Source organism: Nicotiana tabacum, chromosome 15 (assembly GCF_000715075.1).
Source record: "Nicotiana tabacum cultivar K326 chromosome 15, ASM71507v2, whole genome shotgun sequence".
Taxonomy (NCBI): domain Eukaryota; kingdom Viridiplantae; phylum Streptophyta; class Magnoliopsida; order Solanales; family Solanaceae; genus Nicotiana; species Nicotiana tabacum.
The window spans coordinates 28688845-28713947 of NC_134094.1; the positions used below are offsets into that span (position 1 = coordinate 28688845).

General features: G+C 37.6%; 1 protein-coding gene across 23 annotated transcripts; it reads left to right on the forward strand.

Annotated features, from left to right (window-relative positions):
* The first annotated feature begins 20492 nt into the window (after positions 1–20492).
* Positions 20493–25100, forward strand: LOC142169432 (protease Do-like 5, chloroplastic). 23 transcript variants are annotated; one of them, XR_012699188.1, is made up of 10 exons: positions 20493–20611; positions 20693–20805; positions 21246–21327; positions 21868–21976; positions 22366–22428; positions 22536–22625; positions 23042–23106; positions 23406–23492; positions 23804–23865; positions 24813–25100. XR_012699188.1 is itself a non-coding variant. In XM_075230707.1 (9 exons), exons 4-8 carry the CDS (start codon positions 21956–21958, stop codon positions 23844–23846), a joined length of 282 nt encoding a protein of 93 aa, XP_075086808.1. In that variant the 5' UTR covers positions 20493–20611; positions 20693–20805; positions 21246–21327; positions 21868–21955; the 3' UTR covers positions 23847–23865; positions 24795–25100. The 23 variants fall into 23 exon arrangements, 8 of the variants coding, with proteins under 8 accessions (XP_075086808.1, XP_075086806.1, XP_075086805.1 ...); XR_012699189.1 differs by having other exon boundaries at positions 23406–23488; XR_012699198.1 differs by having other exon boundaries at positions 22366–22423; positions 23406–23657; positions 24795–25100.
* Positions 25101–25103: the final 3 nt, after the last annotated feature.

Genomic DNA, 25103 nt, shown 5'->3' on the forward strand with positions numbered 1-25103 from the left:
TGCCAAAACCAGTAATTATAGATAAACCACTTAGCCATATAAGCTAACAAACAACACATAGCAATCAGTTAAACAACTTTGAAGTAATACCTTATATGGACAGGGTTACATGACATTCAACAGGATTCACATAAAAACATATTAGCACTTGCATTTTTACAAGATAGGGTGACAAGATTGGTCAAACAAGGGCTTAAACATGAAACTAGGAAAACCAGTAGAACTTAGCCTCCACATGACATGAAAAAATTAACAACATAGGTTCATAACAAGTGGAAGAGTACAACATGCGTAACATTAGCAGAGTTGGAGAGACAGGTCACTTAGGTTAACATGGTAAGCACATATACATGCTTAGTTTTCCAGAACAACAAGTTTATAGAAAAGCATGAGCCAAAGTTAGCCTAAAAGTGACTCAAAACTAGGAGTCTAAGGTATGAAGGTCTGATAGAATCATAGTCAGAGAATGGCAATTACACATAGTAAACAAGCAAGTAGGCATGGTCTACCACAATCAACATGCAGCCTAATCTGCTGAGTATAACATATAGATTCCAAGGTCTAGATAACTCATGGTAAATATGAAGGTTAGGTGAAAGTTGAGAGGGTCAGAATTCTCAATAGGCAAAGACTAGATTGTCACATAAAGGCTAGATGTTGCATTTCTTCTTACAAACTATAAGTGGTATCAAACAACACAGGATTGAACCAAACATGGAACACACATTAAGCTCATAATTGGTTGTCACCACAATTAGGAATTGGTCACATTTAAAGTATTGGAACACATGAGTTGGTATGTCGTAGGAATACAGAACAAACTAGGGAGAAATTCAAGAGGAATAGCAGGTAAAATGCATTCGAACACACATTGGGTTAAACATGCTTGAGAGTCAGAATCAAAGTTAAAGTTTAGGCAAGTTCAGCTACCAGGGGAAGATTGAGCTTCAAGAATAACATCAAACTAGATAAGGATACAAGTAACAACATGTTAATTCACAGAAGTTTCAAGGATATAACATACAAAACAGGAATTCAGGTAAAAAAGGAATGAAATTGTGAGGGCTAATGGTACTTATCAGTTACTAATTGACAAACGAGTAAACAAAGAACAATTTCATCAATACCTAGAATGTTAGTAGTAAAATGAATAGTTGAACCCAAAATCTCAGTGCGTCAGAGTTCTCAAGTGTTTCAGATGAACCCCGGGCAGTGCTCGCATTGAGAAAGGTCGAATAGTCGAATTCCGGTGGCCATGGATTTCAGCCGGCCAAGAGCTCAAGTTTCATAATAGTATAGGCCTAGTGAGAGTAAGAATACAGTGATTCCAGTCTGTCTAAAAGGAATTAGGGGAGGGCTTTATATAGTAGTAAAATTTAAACGAACAAACAAGGAAACACGGTCAATCAAAAATAATAAAGGAAATAATTGCATGTAGAATCGATTTAGAATCGGATTAGGAGAAAAATTAGGTAAACCCTAGTTCAAGATGGAGAACCAAATAATTAAAAAATCTCACTGAATCAGACCTATATAACCTGGTGGTGAATGTATCAAGTCAAGAACATGGCGATAATACAGAATCAGAGTCGAATGAACGCCTACAAGCACAATGGCATAGATGTAAGTAACTAAGGATAATTATAGGCGAGTAAGAACATCGAAACTTTTGTCGGGTATACGATGTAATAAGCTCGCAGCTTTATAGGAGTCATAGGGTCTCCCCTAAGTACTACCACGAAAGACTAGCTGAGGAAATAAAGGAAGAAGGCTTCAACCTAAGCATAGTGACCTAAAGAAGAAATGATTTTGTAAGAATAGTCTCACTACAACATTGTATACACTCCATAAAAAAGTGGCACATGTGGTGACTGATGAACGGGAAGTAAAATCAAAAGTGATATTTCAGATCATATGAGTTACAGGAAATTCCAGTATTCGTGGGCACTACGATAAGCCAAGCATTCAGGTAGTAAGTGGCAGAACGACCAGGAAAAGTAATTTCTTACATTTAAAGACAACTGAGAAGACATATAAGGAAATCTATGGAGCTAGCAAGTTAAAGGAAGGTTGCGAGTAATATAAATAGATATGAGTAGGCCGCAAGCTAAAGTATGGTAGAGCGACAATTTTATTTTGTAGATAAGAAAAGGTGAGTGAGAAGATGACAAGAATAGGTAGGGCCTCAGAATTAAACTCATCAAAACAAGAGAGCTGATGGTTTTCGTAAGTTATAGAAAGCTCAGGATAGCTCGAATTAATTCGGAGGAGTCTAAGACTAGGAGCATTTAGAAGATATGGAATGTTGCCCTGGTAATAGAATAAGAGTAATATTGTGATATATAAGAGGATGACATTTAGGTCTTTGATTGAGTAATGATTTGACGAGAAAGGGATTTCATGAATTGCACGGGATTAGAATACCCATCATAAGATGAATCGCATTGGGATGCTATGAAATATGGTTATTGAAATATTGTATCGCCCCTAGGTGGATCAAGAAAATCACTTTAAATGTTCCCCGATACGACGTGAGCCCTAGTGACAATGTATTACATAAGAGGTTTCAAGTTATCACTGGTAGATTATGGATTAAGATTAAGGTGAATCAATAATGGATATATAAAATTAACAAAATATGAGATGAGTTTAGGCCGTCATTCTTAAGATGAACACTAATGAGGAAGAAGTAATGGACTTAGAGTTATACATATAGGATAAGCAGCGAGACAGTAACCTGGAGTTTGGCAGCAGACCTCGATAATAATAAACCGAAGTAAGATTTAAGGTATAGTATGACCTACCTAGATATTGTAAAGCCATAAGCATAGATAACCGAGGCTATTAAAAAATATATATCAATAGTCGAAATATCGACAAATTACCGAGCAAAGAACTTCAGTACACCTATAGATTCCCAGAGGGACAGCTTGTTATAATCCTGTATATGTTCACAAAGTAAGGCCTAGATATTGGCTAAAAATCGGAGGAAAAAGGAGAGAAGAGTCGCATAGGCACACATACAAGGTCAAAGTCGTATAGGCTGCATGACAGAAGGTAGCAACAATTGCGAGATTGAAAGAATTCCGATCACAAGTCGTGGTGTGAGAAAGAGGCCTAAAGAGGGGAATGCCCTGGACTTTGGATCTATTCACAGAACAGTTTCCTATATGGAAAGGACAATATTAAAGTATTCGTAAGAGCTATAAGTTATGAGATTGATAAGCGCATTAGTCAACATTCGAGGACGAATGTTCCAAAGGGGGGAATGATGTTACACCCCATATTTTTGTTAGCGAGAGTATGACGTAAGTCAATTGATGTAAGCTCAGAAATGAGATCATTTTTGAAGGTACATAAAGTAATTTAATCATGTTACCTTGTAGGTTACAAATCTTTAAGATCATGAATAACAAGTACCAAGAGGGTTGGAAAGCTTAGAAGCTAAACGAAAAATAGGTTTCGTCGAAAGTCGATAAGTTTGAAATGCTATAACATATACTTTGGGTTGAGTCTATGGTTATTAACATGATAAGGAGGTTATGTTATGATTTATTTTAGTCTTATGATAGTCGTGTGTTACGTTTTGAAGTCAAGCGAGTTGTGGAACAAAAGTTGGCAAAGGTCATCACAAGTTACATTCATAAATGTGCTGAACTTTAGGTCAAATGTAGTGGAGCTTTTCTCCCAATATACTTGGAATTACGAGATAATCCACATATAAAATTGAATATCTATAAGTCTAGTTTTTAACTCATTAAGCCGCTCATCGATACGACATCGGAGTAGAGAGATATTTGCAGTTTTGCGAGACTGCGCAGACTGCATAGGTGACAAGTAGGTGTGTCACTGAAGCTTTTTGACCAATACATTTTGTGTGTTATATGAGGTATTTTTGGGACATATTATATACCAAATTGAAGGTCTTGGAATTTAGTTTCCAACTCTATTAACCATTCATTCATATGACATTTGGATAAAAATATATGAGCATCGGAAGAAGGACCAATGTTAGGGTGCCAATCTAGCACCTCTTTGACTTTTCAAAAGTGGATATATATATCCCTTATGTCGTCTCTTTCTTTATTTTTCCACATATAACAACCAAAATAAGACCATAAAATTACCCTTAATCTCTATACAAGGGTTTCAAAGAATATTAACATCCCGTGTACGAAATCAAGAAGCGATAATATTAGAACGATCGCGACGACGTAAGTATAGCTATATCGCCTCTCTTTTACTTTGTAGTTTGACTTTTGGAAGGTACTTCATAGTTAATAAAATTCATACTTTATTTATTTAAGCTTTTAAATATCAAGTAAGGTTGATAAATTAGTTTTCTAATAGGTAGAACTCACGGGACGGTGATCGGAAGCTATGAGTTTGATTTATTTCACTTTTAGTGGACTGTTTTGTAGTCCACTCGTGTTGGCCTATTGTGCTGCTGATTTATGAAGTTTGAAAGAATAAAGGGCGTGGAGAAACTCTACATGTGGTTGGGTAGTGGGCTGGTCGCTCGTCATTAGAATTGCAGGCTAAGTGATAACTTTTTGATTGGGTGTGTTATGGTATATTTGGATTTTTTATTGTATTAAAGGTTCCGAATTGTAGTTAGGTTATTTTTGAGTTGCTGGTTGTATTGTGTTGTTGTATCGCCTATAGTAGGATTGAGGGAACAATAAACTCAGGGGAAATACTGCCCGTTTTATTTAAGAATCGAGTTATATTTTGAGATACGTGATATACTAGCGCCATCTAAGCTGTACATGTATAACTTGTTATAGGGTTGGCGCACTAGTTGTCATAAGCTTGTTGTTGAGTTGCATTGACGACTTGAGGTATGTTAAGGCTATCCCTTCTTTCCTTTTGGCATGATCCATATGATGCAAATGAAACGAGCAAACACGCAACTTTCATAAATGACTCTATTCATAGAAGTACTAGGGTGCCTATATTCTTGATTCCCCATGTGTGCTATTATTATATCGTCTGTTCATGGGTATCAAAAATATACGTAAGTTGATAAAGTTTATCCGAAGGCATATTGATCTTATGACATTCCGAAAAATCTTATTGACTTACTTAATTATGCATTGCATTTATTTATACATGTACATTAACCCATTACCAGATGGTGTTATATATGCGTATATTATATGTATATGGGGTATGGGGAAAGGTTACGGCGTTATATACGCACCACCACCTGATAAGTTGATATACGTTGATGATTTCGCCCACAAAGGCCGAGATGATATGATGGGATGCCCTCAGAGGCTTGATGATGTTATGTACGCATATACCTATACATGATATGATATTTATTCGCATATGCATGGCATTATAAATGTTTCATGATTCACAGAGCTATTCAGACTTACAGGTTGAGTTCTTTACTCCATATTTATTTCATGTCTTTATATACTGCTTTCATGCCTTACATACTCAGTACTTTATTTGTTCTGATGTCCCTTTTGCCTCGGGACGCTGCGTTTCATGCCCGTAGGTCTCGATAGAGAGGTTGACAGTCCTCCTAGTATGCTATCAGCTCAGCGGAAAGTGTTGGTGCACTCCACTAGCTCCGGAGTTGCTTATTTGGTCAGTATGCTTTGGACATGTATTTGTCACGACCCAAAATCCACTATAGGTCGTGATGGCACCTAACGCCGTAGTCAGGCAAGCCAACGGTGATTGATCAACTTAATTACTCATTCTTATTACTTTTGAAATCATAATTTCCATTAATTAAATAGTATAAAATAGAATTTATAGGGTAAATGATAATATTACGTGAACTACAATAATGAACAACCCATAAGAATCCCTAAAATTCGGTGTCACAAGTGCATGAGCATCAACTAGAAAATATAATAAAATACAACATCTGTCTAGAATACAAATTAGGCAGGAAAATATAAATAACTCTGATGAAGACTCTGTAGGCTGCGGATCGTAATATGGAATGCAGCTCATGGTAAAGTCCCCACAATAGTCACGCCTCTGCGCCCAAAAGACCACCAGGCATATATGTATCTGCACAATAAGTGCAGAAAGTGTAGTATGAGTACGTAAATCAATGCGTACCCAAACCAAAATTACTCAATTCCGATCACAACTCGACCTTCAAATCCTTAAATTATTGTCTATAAAGTTTCACAAATTTTTCCCAATCTTTCTAACCCAAAACACTAAATAAATAGTTAAAACAATGATAGATTCATGTATATTAACCAAATCCGAGTTAAAATCACATACCCCAATTAACTCCTTGAAAATTTCATCAATAATCACCCAAATCCGAGGTCTCTAACTCAAAATATGAGAAATGGGTTTAAACCCTCGATTTTGATATTTTAATAGTGTGTCCAGTGATTACACATCACGATCGCGAATAAATCCATGCGATCGCGAAAAACAAAATCCTCAGGGGCCAAAAACCCTTCCACGCGAATGCACCTTCAATCTCGCGAACGCGGTGACCCAACTTTCATACCTACGCGATCGCGGACCTACTCACGCAATCGCGAAGAACAACGTGTCTGAATCCCTGACCTCACTTACCTTCTTCGCGAACGCGTTCATACACCCCCGTTCGTGTAACAAATAATCTCATAACTCTGCGATAGCGTCCACCATATTGCGAATGCATAGAAAAGTGCCCAGCTGCCATAAAAGACTCTATGCGGTCGCGTCCCTCTTCTCACGATCGCGAAAGAGAAAACCAAAAGCACAGATATCAACAATCCAACAAAGTCGAAAATGAGTCCGAACTTGATTTGAATCACACCTGAGGCCTCCGGGACCCCATCCAAACATACCTACATATCCTAAAATATCATACGAACTTGCTCGAAGCCACAAGTCATATCAAACAACACAAATCGCACATCGATTCAAGCCTAATAAACTTATGAACTTCTAACATCAAAAACTAATGCCGAAATATACCAAACCAACTCTCATTAACCTCAAATTTTACACACAAGTCATAATATTGACACAACAAACCTATTTCAACTTCTGGAACCAAAATCCGAGCCCGACACCCACAAAGTCAACTCTTGGTGAAACTTCTCAACTCTCCAAACTTCAACTTTTTCAACGTTCGCCAATTCAAGCCAAAATAACCTGTGGACCTCCAAATCAATATTTGAACATACTCATAAGTTCAAAATCATCATAAGGAGCTATCGGAGCTATCAAAACTCCATTCCGAAGTCATTTACACATAAGTTAACATCCGATAAACTCTTTCAAATTAAGCTTCCAACCTTGGGACTACGAATCCCAATCCATTCCGAAATATCTCCGGAACCAAATCAACTACCTCGGTAAGTCACATATCAATAATTGAGCATAGAATAAGCAATAAATGGGGGAACGAGACTACAATACACAAAACGACTGGCCGAGTCGTTACATCGACCCTTTTTTAACTTGTTTAGGACCACAAATTTTAAAAGTCTTCATTTTCTCTTAAACTTTGTACTCAATCAAACAGGTTCACATAAATTGGAACAGATGGAGTATAAACTCATATTTCTATGTTTATCCAATTAAGTAAATCATCAAATACTAATTACCGTACTTGTTGTGTTCTATTCACTACTAAACATCCTTAGACATGTTTAAGCATTAACTTATTGATTATTGATATAATGATGATTGATGAACATCTATAGAGCGATTTTACGAATAAAAATTTTAGTCTATTGATTTAATGATAATTAAATCAATAATATAATTCTAAGAATAATGATACCGAGTGAAACGTCCTAAACGAAAATTATAGAGGAATAATTTAATAAATTTAAGTTTGTGAAAAAGAAAATTTTATCTTGAACAATTAATTGAATGTGCTCAAAAATCTCTCTCTCTCTCTCTCTCTCTCTCTCTCTCTCTCTCTCTATATATATATATATATATATATATATATATATATATATATATATATATATATATATAAATTGAGGGGTATTGGCTGATGACATGGCATGTCTCTTTGACGAGAATACACATTTTTCTTAATTATCACAAATTTGCCTTTTTTGACCGTTTATTTGCTATCTTAATTACAAATCGAAAAGGCACTTCTTCAAATCTCTTAATTGCACTTTCTCTATTTCCTTCTACTTCTCCTATTATTTCTCCCACCACTTTCTCAACAGTTGTAACGCTTGCACAATAAGTTTGATCTGCATGCACCTAAGTTTACTTTTCTTTTCTTTTTCTTTGAAATATCTTTTCCAACAATCACTACTCTTCAATTTCTTAACAGGCGTGTACATTTCTTCGGCTCTATCCTTTTCCTACATTCTATTATCCTCACAATCTAAATTCTTTCTCAAACTTTCTGCCATTGCCATTCATAATAAAAGAATGAATGTTGAAGAAAAATGAATACGATAATAAAATCAGCGATAACTGATAAGGAGAATGAGAGTTTCACCACCAATGTTTCATTGTGAAGGTGGTGCCAATCAAGTCAATCATTTATCCATCCATTTTGAAGGTAATTACAAATACTAATTTAAATTATTCACTAACAATGATATAGTACAACACTATAGATAATTATACACTAAACTTGGGTTTTTGCGTCGTAGATGATTAAAAACGGTCATTTTATAGATTCAATATTCTTTGAATCTTGATGAGTACAAGTCTCATCTTGGTATGAGGGAATAACAAAATAAAACATTTTTTTACATGGTAATTATTTCCAGTATTAACAGTCAATGGAATTAGTTTTTGTTCTTTCTTTACTTAAAATATATTTTGTTGACTAATTTTTTCTTAAAATTTTTAAGTGCTCTGGTTTGCAAATTATTGAAATGCATGAGCAACGGTAAGTAAGGCAATAATTTTTCAACTTATAGGATATGCACAAAATTAGTTTTGGTTCCTTTTCTTATTTTAAGTCTTGTGTAACTGACATTTTCTCAATTTAAATATTATATAAATATTTTGTGAATTTTATTCCTAAACGTGTTTGCTATTTTTGTTACACGTTTCTCATTTATCTTTTCCCTCCATTTTTGGGGTATTTTGTACTATTTTCCCATTTAACTCATTAATTAAACTAAAAGCGAAACATCTTCCTTGAAAAGGTGCCTAATGAAGAAGCTTACCGGCTGTATTCTCAAATTACGACCAATTAGGATTGCTTTTTATGTTCTCAAAGATCGTATTCTTTTAAAAATTGTGAAACCGCTGCAACATTTAATAAATAACAATGCACCTGCCTAATCAATAGGAACATTACATGATTGTTGTAATTTAAAGTAGTAACGTAACAACATCGATGTGTCACCTTCCTCATCGCAGTCAATCATGCACTCTTCTTTCAAAAGCTTTTAGCTGATAAATCTTCCGTTAAGAAAGTTCCTTACGATCAATCTGTTGGATTATATATCGCAGCGGAAGCAATTACAGTATCATATTCACGTGTGAATTAAACAATTAGCATATATAGAAATTATTTGAGTTACCTCTTGAAGCGTGAACAAAGCAAATCAATATCCGTCTCCAGTTCCAGAGTTGCAAGACCTCAGCAAACTTTCACAGACTTCTACCGTGTTACCCAAATAATATCCGAAAAGAGAAAATTTTGGGTGGGCGAAATTCAAGGAAGAAAAACGTGTATCTTTTCAGTCTAAAAACGGCCAGCTATATCCCATGTATATATAGCTACGTTTTGTAGGTTAAAACCCTTTTTCAAAACTTGTTAGGTTTTCTTCTTCCACTAAGGAAAAGTTTCCTTTATTTTCTATTATTTAGACACCGCAGGGACCACAAAATTTAAATAACAAGGCTTCCTATTATGGAATTAATTTCAAAATTTTAAAATTAATTTCTACCATAATAAATTACAAATTATTCTACTAAAAATTCGTTATTGCACTCCTTAGTTCAATTTCGAAATTCTTCCATAAAACCTTATTTAACTCCCCATGTTAAGATTCAGATACTAACCAATCAAATTAAATTAATGACAATTTAATTTATTGATTACTTTCTTTAGACTTTCGCTTAACTTATTTCATGTGTCGGATACAAAATCCACCGGCCGGGTTTACACATAAAAACTTATAAGCTTTCATAAAGGATTATTATCAATCTCAATAAAATCGAGATATGGATTACATCAACTAATTATTACTTTGCCAGTGTATATCATTATTGTCCAATTTACTAGGATTATTGACTCACGAAAGAATCTCGCATTTTAATAAATCAAAACAATAAATGACATACACAACTAATAATAATTATATCAAAATTAAGAGTATAAGTACATTGAATGGACTAGAGATATTATTTTATTAAGTCAGTATAAAATACTTATCTCTACTTGATCCGTTCAATACATACAAAATGTACTAGCACAAGAAGTTGGAATTAGACCAGTCACATACAACAACAACAACAACAACAACAACAACCCAGTATAATCCCACTAGTGGGATCTGGGGAGGGTAGTGTGTACGCACACCTTACCCCTACCATGAGGTAGAGAGGCTGTTTCCAATAGACCCTCGGCATCCTTCCCTCCAAGAACTCCCCACCTTGCTCTTGGGATGACTCGAACTCACAACCTCTTGGTTGGAAGTGGAGGTTGCTTACCATCAGAGCAACCCCTCTGATAAATTACTTTTAATCTTGTGCTACAACCATTCTGATGGTTTGTCAATTCCATCATTAGATTGTGAACATAAACTTTATGACTTATAAGAACCGATGATTTAATCTTCCGTGTATAAGGTAAATTCTATACACTAAATCATTTATTATATAAGCAACGGATACACAAACCAATACATAATTTATTTAAAATAAAACTTTATTGAATTGAATAAGTAAATAAATAATTGTTACATAAAGAATATTATAACAATACGCATGGTTTATAGTATATCCTAACACAATCATCATTTACGGATGATAGAATCGGAAAGTAAAGCATACGATATAATTTGTACTCGGTTGTCTTTGAAAATGGAATGGCAAAGTCTCCAGCACTAAATTACTCCGAACCATTCTTAGTTAGACAAAACTTATATAAGCTTTCTTGATAATATATACCTATACATTTCTATGGACTATTTGCTTTAAATAAATCCATATTATGGACTAACACATTTTTTAACCTAAATGTATGTTGTTTATAATAATTCTTTTTAATAGTATTTTAAGTTCGGTATTAGTCTATTGATTTCTTCGTAAACTAACAAATGTCTTTTAGGATCAAATGATACTGAGGCTCACGGGGCATATCCAGAAAATGGGCGAAATACGAGTAAACATATGAATACGTGGAACCAGGATCAAATGATACTGAGGCATCTCGGTGACAAACTGAGACAATACCTGTAATCACAGAATCTGAAGCAATAGCGTCTGGTTTGGCAGGGAGGGCAGAGAAACGGGCCTGGCCACCCCCTGATCTACCTCCCCCTCTAGGGAGGCCCCTAACTGACTGACCTCCACCCCGAGCTAACTGGGCGGGTGGTGAAGTAACTGGTTCTAAAGTCGGAGGCTAACTCCTCTGTTGAGATAAATCTCCATGACGATGAGGAAAATGGCTCCACATATGCCCGAACTCCCCACACTCAAAACAACTCCCTGGTGCTAGTGGCGGGAACTGAATGGAACCCCTAGCACCGGGATAGCTGGTAGAAGAACCTGGCATGGAGAGCCCTGAACAGGTGGAGCACGGGACAAACTCTGAGCTGGAAGGGCACTAAGTGATGAGTAGCCCTGATGAGAACTGTGAGAACTATGGCCGGATGATGCACCACGGTGAAATGCCCGAGCTGACTGAGCCTGTCTGAAAAGACGACCTCTACCATGCTGGAACTGACCCCCAAAAAGAGCACCGCTGAATCCGCCCTGACCACGAGGCCTCTTGGCCTCCCTCTCAACCCTCTACTGACCGCGAACCATCTCAATCTGTCGAGCAATGTCGTCAACCTCATCAAAAGTAGCACCTGAAACCCTCTCTCTAGTCATGAGAAACTGTAGCTGATAAGTGAGACCATCAATAAACCTCATGATCCTCTCCGTTTCTGTGGGAAACAACCAGATAGCATGACGGGACAACTCAAAGAATCGCTTCTCATATTGTGTCACAGACATATCACCTTGGCAAAGCCACTCAAACTGTTTGCGCAGCTCCTCTCTACGGGATCGAGGAACGAACTTCTCCAAAAAGACCACGGAGAACTGCTGCCAAGTAAGGGGTGTTGCGTCAATAGGCCAACGCCTCTCGTAAGTCTCCCACCATCTAAGTGCAGCCCCGGAGAATTGAAAAATAGTGAATGAGATCCCACAAGTCTCCAAAATACCAGCGGTACGGAGTATCCTCTGACATCTGTCCAAGAAATCCTGAGCATCCTCTCTCTTTGTGCCACTGAAAGGTGGTGGCTGGAGTCTCCCAAACCTCTCCAACCTACGTTGATCATCCTCAGGCATAGCAGGAACCACATAATTTTGTGCAGCTGCAGCCGGCTAGGCTGGTGGTGCCTCCATTATCTGAAGTCCCTGAACAACCTGCTCGGGTGTGCGAGCAACGGGAATCTAAGTGCCTCCCCTGGCCTGAGAAGTGGTTGCGGCCGTCGAGATAGAGATCGCCTGAGCAAGGCCGGTACACGCTGTCAGAATCTGAGCTAGGGCCTCCTGAAGGCCTGGAATCACAATAGGCACAGGTGGTGCCTAAGCTGGTGCATCAACAATTGGAACCTGGTCCTGATCTAGGACAACTAGTGGATCTGCGGGTACTGCCCCAGCTGCGGTACTAGTTGCACCTCTGCCCCTACCACGGCCTCTACCGCAGCCTCGGCCTTTCGCGGACCTGGCTGGTGGAGCTGGCAGTTGGACCTCCTAACCGGTAGCACGAGTCCTCACCGTCTGTGAGAGAATGAAACAACAGATGTTTAGTTACTAGAATCAACATATTTACACGACCAGAATTCAAGAATGTGGAGTTTCCTAAAGGTTCTGCAGCCTCTCGAAAATAAGTATAGATGTCTATGTACTGATCCGCAAGACTTTACTAAACCCGCTCATGATTCATGAGACCTATGTAACCTAAGCTCTAATACCAATCTGTCACAACCCAAACTAACCCCGGTCCTGATGGCGCCTATCGTGGAACTAGGCAAGCCGACTCATTTCTAAAGCAAACCGATATTTTCATTTCAAAGATAATTCCAATGCTATTTAACATAAAACCCTTCGTAAAGAAGTTCAAATCAAAATAAAAGTGCGGAAAAGAAAAGTCCGATATTGAGGTGTCACTAGTCATGAGCATTTACTACCATTTGTCTGACAATATCAAGACTAACATAGTCTGTAAAATAGATAAATACGACTAAAGGAAGATAAGAGAGAGAAGAGCAGGGGCTGCGGTCGCCAAGTAGCTACCTTGCTATCCCCGAGAAAATCTGCAACCAGAATAATCAACAACCGCTACCGTGTCCAGCTACACCTGGATCTGCATACAAGGTGTAGGGAGTAACATGAGTACGCCAACTCAGTATGTAACAACAATAAATAAAGACTGAACAGTAGTGACGAGCAATAAATCATATCAAGTTCATATCACAAAAAATCCAGTGAAGTACAGCATGCTTTAAGAATCAGTGTTTGAATCAAATCATCTCGTTTAGACCCGGTTCCAGTAAAAATCATTTAAAGATATTTTTCAATAGTTTTTCAAACAAGGCTCAATGCAAATGTGAGCAAAAATGATGAAATCATAAACAGTCACTCGTGCCACTCGTGCATACCTCACAATCACTCTTGCCACTCGGGCATACCTCACCATCACTCTTACCACTTGGGTATACCTCACAATCACTCATGCCTCACAGTTACTCAGCACTCGGCACTCGCACTCAGTAGGTACCTGCGCTCACTGGGGGTGTGTACAGACTTCGTAGGGGCTCATTCAGCCCAAGCGCTATATCAAGCCAAATCATGGCATAAATCATTCAGGCCCTCAGCCTATACCAAATATGTTGCGGCGTACAGCCCGATCCCATAAATATCTTCACAAATCAGGCTCTCGGCCTCACTCAGTCATAAACCTCTCAAGCCATTCGGGCATTTCAGTAAAAACAGGGCATTCGGCCCAAAACAATATTTATATGCATCAAAATAGAGTCATAAAACTGAGTTATGCAATAAAGAAGTATAACCATGACTGAGTATAGATTTTCAATCGAAAACAGTGAGAGGATAGTAAGAAAATGCCCCTAAGGGTCCAAACAGCACTGGCACGAGGCCTAAACATGGCATTCAACCCAACTTACAGAAAATATTTCTAAAACATATAAGTATCATATAATTTCCACAAAATATGCAACTTTACAGTGCTACGGGACAAACCAAGTCACAATCCCCAACAGTGCACACCCACACGCCCGTCACCTAGCATGTGTGTCACCTCAAAATAGTAGAATGATACAAAAATCTAGAGTTTTATACCCTCATAACTAGATTTACAATCACTACTTACCTTAAACCGGTCAAATTTCTACCCCGAAATGCTCTTGCCTCTCGACGCGGCCTCCAAATGTTCTGAATCTATTCACAATCAGCACAATACCATCAATATACGTTAATAGAATGAATTCCACAAGAAAAACTATCAAATTAGCCCAAATCCCAAAATTGGCTCAAACCCGGCCCCGGGGTCCACATCTCGAAATCCGATAAAATTTACAAAACTAGGAAACTCATTCACTCACGAGACCAACCATACCAAATTTTTCAAAATCTGACTTCGAATCGACATTCAACTCTCAAAATCCATTTTATGAAGTTTCTACTATTTTCCCCAATTTTCCACCCCAAAGTACTAATCAAATGATGAAATCGGTGATATATTCATGTACATTAACCAAATCCGAATAAGAATCACTTACCCCGATGAATTTCTTGAAAAACCCTCGAAATATCGCCACAAACCGAGGTCCCTAGGTCCAAAATGTGAAATAATGCCCTAAACCCCATTTATATAGTGCACTCTCTGATCTCCACTACGCTGACCACGAAAATCCAGGCGCGGCCACGAAAATTCAATGTTGTCCGCACTTCTGGTGGTTGTAGTGACAGGCTTTAGTATTTTTACCATACCTTTCTCTACAGATGTCTAACAGATAATTTCTTTAGCTTTCTGGAAACTAGACACGAAGGGCTACAACTTTCGTTTTTAAATCATCTCAAAATTCCTTGTAGATCAAAAGATACATGCTTCCGAAGTCGGACCAGTGAATCTGCAGATCTACCCTACAGCGCCTCTGCGACCAAATTTACGCGGTCCGCGCCCCCTCCTCCGCCCTCAGCAGAATGTTTAAGCACCAGAACCAAACCTCAGTTCCGATAATGCCTAGACTAGCTCAAAACCCACCCAAAACACACCCGAGGCCTCTGGAACCTCAACCAAAAATACCTACAAGCCATATATCAACATACAAACTAAATCGAAACACCAAATTACCCTCAGATTCAAGCCTAAGAACTTCTAAATTTTCAAATTCGTCATGCGATGCTGAAACCAATCAAACCACGTCCGAATGACCTCAAATTTTGCACACACATCACAAATGACACTACGAACCTACTTCAACTTTTAGAATTCCATTCTGACCCCGATATCAAATTTTTCACTGCCGACCGAAAATTGCCAAATTTCCAATTTCGCCAATTCAAGCCTAATTCTACCACGAACCTCCAAATCACATTCCGGATGCACTCCTAAGTCCAAAATACCTAACGGAACCATTAGAATTCAAATTCGAGATCGTTTAGACATAGGTCAACATCCAGTTGACTTTTCCAACTTAAGGTTCTAAATAAGAGACTAAGTGTCTTATTTCACTCCGGATCTGAACCGACTAACCCGGTATATCATTATATAACTTAAACATAAAGGAAACAGAAATGGGAGAAATGGATCTATAACTCCCGAAACGACCGGCCGGATCGTTACAATGCCTCATACACTTATTATCACATCCAATTGATATCCATCATATTAATAGTCCTCGTATGCACACAATATAATATAATTAGCGCACATCAATTTTTTTAATAGCACTTAAGTACTTCAAAATTTTTTGGAGTATTACAAATATTGAGTTAAGAACACTTACCCCGTTATTTTCCTTGAAAATCTCCCGAAAATCACCTCTTCTCGAGCTCCAATTCGTCAAATATGGAAAATCAGAACTTAAACTTTATGTCTATATGTTTCTTCTAAGCGAACGCGGAAGCTTCCTCGCGTTCGAGAAGAAGAAAATTGTGCTGCCCGAATTTCCTCCTTCGCGAACGAGAGCCAGGATTTCCTCCTTCGCGAACGAGAGCCCAATCTCGCGAACGCAATGACAAAATTTCCCCTAGGCCGGCTTTCCCTTCCGCAAACGCGAGGCCTCGATCGCGAACGCATAGCTTTGCCCCTCGACCCTTTGCGAACGCGTGCCCTCGATCGCGGACAAGTAACTTTGCCCCTCGACCCTTCGCGAACGCGTGCACCTCGGTCGCGAACGCAAAGCACAAAATGGGCCAGTTCAAATTTCCTCTTTGCGAACGTGAGACTCCCCTTGCAAACGCGATGAAGGAAACAAGATACAGGCATCAGAAAATTCTAGCAGTTGTTTAAGTCCAAATTTCGATCCTTTAACCATCTGAAACTCACCCGAGGCCCTCGAGACCTCAACCAAATACACCAACAAGTCCTAAAACATCATACGAACTTAGTCGAAGCCTCAAATCATATCAAATAATGATAAAATCACAAATCACACCTCGATTTAAGCTTAACGAAAACTAACAAATTCCAACTTCTACATTCGATGCCGAAACCTATCAATTCAATTCCGATTGACCTCAAATTTTGCACAAAAGTCATAAATGACATAACGAAGCTATGAAAATTTTCAGAACTAGATTCCGACTCTGATATCAAAAGTCAACTCCCCGGTCAAACTTCCAAACTTAAATTTTTACTTTAGCCATTTCAAGCCTAATTTAGCTACAGGCTTCCAAATAATTTTTCCGGATACGCTTCTAAGTCCAAAATCACCATACGGAGCTATTGTAATCATCAAAACTTTATTCGGGGTCGTTTACACATAAGTCGATATCCGGTCACTATTTTAACTTAAGCTTTAAACCTTGGAACTTAGTGTTCCAATTCATTCCAAAACCCTACCGGACCTGAACCAATCACCCCAGCAAGTCACATAACAACTGTAAAGCATAAATTGAGCAGTAAATAGGAGAACGGGGTTGTAATACACAAAACGACCGGCCGGGTCGTTACAACAAAACTCTACACTACTGTCTAAAATAGAGTAGACAGAAAATAAATACAAAAGAGAGAGACTTCGGGTGCTGCGGAATGGACTCAGAAGAGCAGCTCACCATAAGGCCTTGGAGTAACAGGAGTGCGCGCCGGAATGTCTGCCAGATGCAGTTACCTCAGATCCTGCACGATTAGTGCAGAAGTGTAGCGTGAGTACATAAACAACATGTACCTAGTAAGTATTCAGTCTAACCTCGAAGAAGTAGTGATGAGGGGTCGACATCGACACTTACTATGGGCTAACAATAAAATACAGAAATGCTAAATAGACATAGAGTATATGAATAATAATATTAACACAATGACAACAGTGATTAAATAATTCTTGAACTAATAGTAAATTCCAATAGTGTTCCATTAGCACATACTAATTCCAAATAAATTTCGAACAAATCAATAAATTATAATCTCTCAATTCATGAAAAATAATATCACGTGTGTTCGGGCTTCAAGCATTAACACGCACGATTTATGTCGATCGTACGGCCCGATCCAGAATAATATTTACACTGCCAAGGGTTGAGCGGAACAAACCATAGATGCGTCTATTATACTGCCGAGGCATTCGGCCCGCTCCACAAGAAGATAGATTACTTTATGAACATCCGATTTAAAAGCTATTATAAGGCTAATACACAAAGTAGCTCAATTTCTAATAACAGTCAAGTGACCCGCCAAAACTCAAGTAAGTAAAATTCGGTCTTTACAAATCCTTTAACAAGTTTCAATATAATTTAAGCACTTTAATTAACAAGTAGGGTGCAAACATCAGAAGTATTTCATGATTTGGGTCCTAAACTGCCCGGATTTAAGCGTAATTATTAGTTACGCACGGACTCTCGCCACCTCGTGCATACGTAGCCCCCACAATTAGAATCAAATAGCAATTTAAATCACCTATGGGGTAAATTTCCTCTTACAAGGTTAGGCAAGAGACTTACCTCGTCTCAAAGCTTACTTTTCGGCCACAAATTTACTCTAAGGACCCAACTTCGTGTCGAACAAATCTGAAACTATACAAATGTTATATAAAATAATCAATATACGCTCAAAAGTTAATAGTTTAGCTATTAAAGTACTTACCCAACCCAAATTGAAAGATTCTTAAAATTCACCCTCGGGCCCACGTACCCAGATTCCGAAAATATTCGAAGATAATTGTTACCCATAACCTCACAAACTCACATATATAATTTTCTCCCAATTCTATAATTATTTTCGTGGTTAAATCTAATTTTTTTTATCAAAACCTAGGTTTTTCAACTAAACCTATAATTTTCACAATTTTACGTGTTAAAATCTACCCACAATCTATGTATTAAGCTTACATTGGGTAAGGATTACTTACCTTCAATAGTTAGGTGGAAACTCCTGTACAAAAAGCTCCAAATTCGAACCACACAAGTGAGAAGATGAGAAAAATGGGTCTAAGTCTCATTTTAAAAATGTTTCTACCTAGTGGACCTTATACGCGATCGCGATTGGGCATCCGAATATACCCTTTGCAAATGGGGGGAAAGCCCACGCGAACGCGAAGGCTTAGCTGGACTGCCCATCGCGAACCTGATTGCTGCTTAGCAAACGCAAAGACCAACGACAAACCCCCTTCCCAACTGGCCTCTCACTTCGCGAATGCGAAGGCCAGTGGCCCAAAGCTCCGCGAACGCGGTCTCCATCTCTCGAACTCATAGTGCAATATTCCACCCAGACCCATTCCTTCATCGCGAACGCGATTGCTTCTCCGCGTTCGCGAAGAAGGAAACCAGAACAAAAAATTCAAGTGTTTTCAACTTAACTTCGGGCGGTCCAAAACACACCCAAGCCACTCGGGACCCCATCCAAATGCACCAACGAGCCCATAAACAAGATACGGACCTGCTCGAACTCTCGAAACGCATAAAACAACAACGAAACCAAGAATCACACCCCAAAACCAAATTGAATCAAATTATTAACTTCAAGTTTTCAACTTGCTTCGAACGCGCCGAATCATACTTAGACTACTCGGAACGACACCAAATTTTATGTGCAAGTCTCAAACCAAGGCTCTGAATCCAAAACGGACCTCGCTAACACTAAAACCAACTTCAACCCAAATTTAAAGAACTCCAAAACCTTCAATGCGCCAACTTTCAACTTTATGCGCTGAATCGCTCCCAGGTCATCCGAAACCTGATCTGAACATACGCCCAAGTCCAAAATTATCATGCGAACCTATAGGGACTGTCAAATCCATGTTCTGAGGTCATTTACTGAAAATGTTGATCCAAGTCAAACTTAACCCTCTTAAGACAATAATAAGGAACCATGTGTTGCGATTTCAAGCTGAACCCTTACAAACCCGAACTAACCATCCCCGTAAGTCATAAAACAGTAAAAGCATATGCTAGGAGTCTTATTAGGGGAACGGAGATCTAGAAAGTAAACCGACTGGTTGAGTCATTACAACATCAGTGACTGCCAAACCAGCCTTAACAAAATCTCCAAAACAATCTGAAACCCGTCTGAAACTCATCTGAACCACTCGGGATCCCGTCCGAATATACCAATAAGTCCCGTAACAAAATACGGACCTACTCGAGGCCTCAAATCACATGCAACAACGTCGAAATTATGAATTGCACCTCGAATCGAACTTATAAATTTTCAAATCTTCCAACTTACAAAATGCGTTCTGAAACGTATCAAATCAATCCGGATGGCTTCAAAATTTGCACACAAGTCATAAATGACATAATGAACATGTTCCAATCACGGAATCGAAATCTGAACCCGTTATCAACAAGGTCAACCCTCGGTCAAACCTCTCAATCTTCCAAAACTTCAACTTTCCAATTTTCGCCAAAATGCGCTGAATTATCCTACGGGCTTCCAAATCTGGATGTACACCGAAGTCCAAAATCACCATACGAAATTGCTCGAGACCTTAAGCCGTTGAACTGGACGCTAATTCTCAAAATGACCGGCGGGTCGTTATAATAATTATCTAACTAACATGATAAAAAAATTTATTTGTGTAAGTTTTGATGATGTAATTTTATTTTAACGATGATGATAAGAAAGAATGACGGCGCTAAAAGTATCAGATGTGACACGTAGTCTAACATTATCTGGTCTGGTTTTAATACATCACTACCCATGTGGTCGTCTTTGGAGGTATCCTCCCCTCATTTGCAATCCCATCAACCTCAAATTCCCCCTCCTTCTGTTTCTTCAACAAATTCGCAAACCCAATATGTAAAGCTTTAATTGTTACGTCTTCTCTTTGTTTCCTCTTTTGTTTATTCGTCTAACTCTGCTACTGTGCTTTAATTTCAGAGTTTATGAACTTAAGCAAGATGAAGATAAGAGTTGTTCAGCTCTTTGAACTTCAGCAAGACAAAGACTTCAAAGCATCATTTTTTGTCTTATCATCTATAGTAATATAATTGGTAAGCTTATTAGTTCTAATTAATTTAATAGCAGAACCATTTGGTAGAAAGCGTAGCTAAGGAAGCGAAGATCGTAGGTGTTGATCCAGCATATGATCTGGCTGTTCTTAAGCTGTTAAATCAACCTATTACTTATTGTTGTTGCCAATTGTCATTTTGTTACTAATTTATTCTCTATACTGGTCAGCTTTATACTGACAATTCTAATTTCTCCATCAAAAAGATTTTATATATTGGTCAGTGGAAGTAAACTATGACAAATATGATATTAACTAATCCTTCCATTCTATATTATATTATAGACACTTTTTGAGTGGGAATGGAAGTTAAGATATTAATTTGGTTTATACATTGTATTAGTGATTTTGGAAGAAAATATTAAAGTAATGGTCAAAAAGTTTGATGGAGAAAAAATCATATCAAAGTGTTAATTTGAACAGTGTTAAGACATCTAATCACTCTGCCAAGAAGAAGAAGAAGAAGAAGAAGAAGAAGAATTGATAGTAGTTCAGCTCAATTGAGGTAAATTTCGCACTCCAGTAAATAAATGAAAAAGAAAGAGTTAAGAAAACACTAATAATTTGTTTTTCTTATTGGGTGTTGTGTATTAGTAGTAATTGACTTAAGTATGACGGAAATGAAGATAAATTCAACAATGAATTGTTGTTGCCAATTTGGTGCTCCTTCTGTATTTCTCAAAAACAATTTCCTGTTAACTAATTATCTGTTAACAATGGTAACTATCAAGTATTTCAAGACAATTTAACAGTATTGGACATCTAAGTAGACAGCTGTCTTGAACAATAAGATCCTTCTAAGCCATTTGAATTGGTATGTTGCTCCACACAACGCTAATATGGTATAACATCACTAAGAAGGACATAAATCAGACCTAAAAGAAAATTTAAATGTTTCTTAATCAGGTCATGAATAAATCATAAGAAATCTTCACAACAACAGTAAGATGAAAGCATCAACGCATCATCTTTGTCTTATCATGTTTGTTGACTCGTAAGTTTATCAGTTCGAAATGCTGTAACAGAACTAATGATGCAAATGCAGGAAACTCCCCCTTCTGTTGTTTTCATTAAGGACCTTGAGTTGGCTAAAGGCTTCAATGGCTCTACTACGGTGCTAGCCAACGACGAGAATGCAACAGTTGAAGGGACAGGTTCGGGCTTCATTTGGGATAAGTTTGGTCACATTGGATGATTTTTCAACTTTAAGGATTACAAATATGCAATGGATATCTTCAATTTTCCATCTTAATTGGATTAATTCTCCTGCTGCTTATATCAAGAAATTTAAATGCCTCTTCTCAAGAAAGTCAAATGTGTTAGACTTGTATTTAAGATTCCAATGGTTTTTACTTTCTTACGGCCGCCAAAATTTTCACACTTGAAATTCAGTTCTCTCGTCTAAATTTCTAACCCTGCCTCAAATCTTGCTTCAGAGTTTGCTATAAATTTGTCTCAGTATTGACCAAATATAATGTACCTATAATTCTGAAATCAAACAGTTCTCTGAGAATGGGGCATGATTATTTTGAATTTATCGCAGGTTACCGATTACCATGTCATTGCTAAATTAGCTACTGATCAAAGTGGACTGCAGCATTGTAAGGTTTTCTGCATTCCTGGTGTTTTATCCCTTTGTTTTCTGTTCCTATCTGGATATTGAACCGCACTGCTCCATTTCAAGTCATTCTAATTTTAAAGGTTTCTATTCAGGTTTCTTTAGTGAATGCTAAAGGAGAAAGCATAGCTAAGGGAGCGAAGATCGTAGGTGTTGATCCAGCATATGATATGGCTTTTCTCAAGGTGTTAAATCATAACTGTTCCATAATATGGTTGCCAATTGCTATTCTTATTTAATATCTATTTTGATCATCTTTATAAAGACAATTCTATTTACCCAAATTTCATGGTCGAAGAAAACTATGACACAGATGACATTACCTAACTCCTTCCGTTCTATTTTATATGACACTATTTGACTAGCTGCAAAATTCAAGTGATAGTAATTTTGTTCATAGTGATAGTCGACAAAAAGTAGCTAAAAACGTTTGTTTGGATCATTTAGATACAAATCTTAAGCAAGTAGCTAAAAACGTTATAGGATACTAAACATGAAAAAATGATGTGCAGAATAAAGTTGTCTAACAACTTTCGATATCTAAACATGCTGATTGGATTGAAGAGTCCCCTGGTTTTAGTTGTCTAATATTCAACTGCAGATTGACGTTGAAGGTGATGAAATAAAACCAAGTCTCTGCTGGTACCTCCCATGGCTTACATGTAGGTAGGTCAAAATTGCAGCCTCTGATTGAATAGGTCATTGCTTTTGCTGTATGTAATGTCATCTGATATAAATAAGGGAAATATTTTGTTCAACTCATAATGCTATATACTATCAACTCCCAAGAAAGTCAGCTTAGGCCTAGCCAAAAGGGAAGCAAAATCTTAAAACTGATTAAGTTGTTAAACTGATTTGCTCGTGTTTCTCCGTGCAATGGGAAAGGAAAAAAAAGATAGAAGAAGCATAATCATGGGGGGAAATGGATATTATTGTAGTTTATCTGATTATTTCAAATATTACAGGTAGTTAGTGGATTAGGCAGGGAAATACGGCACCAAATGGAGCCGCCATTAAAGGACCTATTCAATCAGAGGCTGCCATTAATGTTGGTAACCATTTTTCCCATATAAGAGATTTACTGGTTGCGAGAAAAGTTTAGTGAATAGCACTATGGTCACCTCTGCACAATGCACTGTTTGGATAGGACGTAAGACATTGTTTAGAAGGCAAAAAGAGCAGAGCCAGTTAAATAATGTGGTTTACTTGAGCATGAGGTCAGGGCAGAATGCTGGTTTGATTCAATTTCTAATCGCTGAAGATGGTCAAAATAGATTACTTTTCCTTGTCTAAAACTCATTATTCATCAGGTTATGCATCTATGGGAAACTTAGTTTTGACCTATACTTACTACCTTATGCAGGGAATTCAGGTGGTTCATCTGGTCGTGTAATTGGTTTAAGTAAGGCAACCTCACCCGCAGCGGTAAAAAGTTCATTGCTTTTGTTGTTTCTAGAAATTAATTGATGTGGATATTGAAGCCCACAACTTAATGAAATGACGGAGTGCTGACTATATCAATAGCCTGTTGTTTGATTCATCTGGTTCGTTGCATGCTGACTATATTAATAGCCTGTTGCTTCTTTACACAGAACTTGTTAATTCTTCTGCTATATGTTGATTCCAAATTTTAAAGTGATAACTGCTTAATTTTTCCTCGAAGTGGAATCATCAAACGTATTAACAGTATCCTAAGCCAATATACTAGCTGTTAGAATTTTGGGGCCCATAGGATCTGATTCCCTGATCCCTCCCCTAGCAATTAGCCATATTTAACATATTTCCATGGGAATTCAAGAGAAGTTAATCGAAATCAATAATATAGTAAAATCTTGATAAAAATCCAACTTTTCAAACAAAGATTAAATGCTAAAGGGATTAAATTATAGATCAGTTCCAAACTAGGTGACAAAACAGGATAAGATTAAATCTAATCAAAATATCAAATTTCCCTGATAAAGCCTAATCACAAAGTTAGACCCTATTTATATTACAAAAGCTGTAGTTCACTCCTTTCTCCCTGGTGGCTCTTGGTTATTATGTAGATTGCCATCATTTTATGATTCATCCAAAGAACCTTCTGTCACCTACTGCGAAATTGCATGATCTGAAAGAAATTAGAGTTCAAACTTGTTTGATGCTGTAGAGTTGGATATTGAATCCGTTAACCTGTACCAGATATTTGACCATCTTCTAGTCATTTCAGTTACTTGATCTTAAATGAACTATGTATTACTTTTCTTGCTGCCTCCAGGAGTTTAATACCTCTGGTCCTCATGAATATCTTATATACGGAGAAACTTACTATTAGGAAAAGATGAAATCTGAGTGAATTTCTTTCTAATTGCTTTTAGATTTCAAACATGCTGCAGGCTCCGGTATGTCCTCAGGGGTTAACTTTTCCATACCAATTGACACAGTTGTACGGACCATGATCGTTTATGGAACAACATACATAGACAGATAATGAACATCTGACATCAAAAAGCTACTTCTGCACTAGTAAAAAAAAAGGCTTTTCTTGGAGCTGGAGAAAGACCATGTTGTTAACTGCAATCCTTGTGGTGTTTAGTCCATATATGTATTTTATTTGGTTCTTGACTTCTTTCCTTTGGAAATTTTTTTTTATAGCAATGCTCTTTGGAAGAAAAATTTGCAGTCAC

Excerpts from the sequence above, each read along its gene's own strand:
- LOC142169432 (XM_075230702.1), top strand. The coding sequence starts at position 21,956 with ATGCAACAGTTGAAGGGACAG. Across the intron at positions 22,429-22,535 it reads GTGGACTGCAGCATTGTAAG|GTTTCTTTAGTGAATGCTAA; the intron begins GTTTTCTGCATT and ends GTTTCTATTCAG. Across the intron at positions 22,626-23,405 it reads ATGATATGGCTTTTCTCAAG|GTAGTTAGTGGATTAGGCAG; the intron begins GTGTTAAATCAT and ends CAAATATTACAG.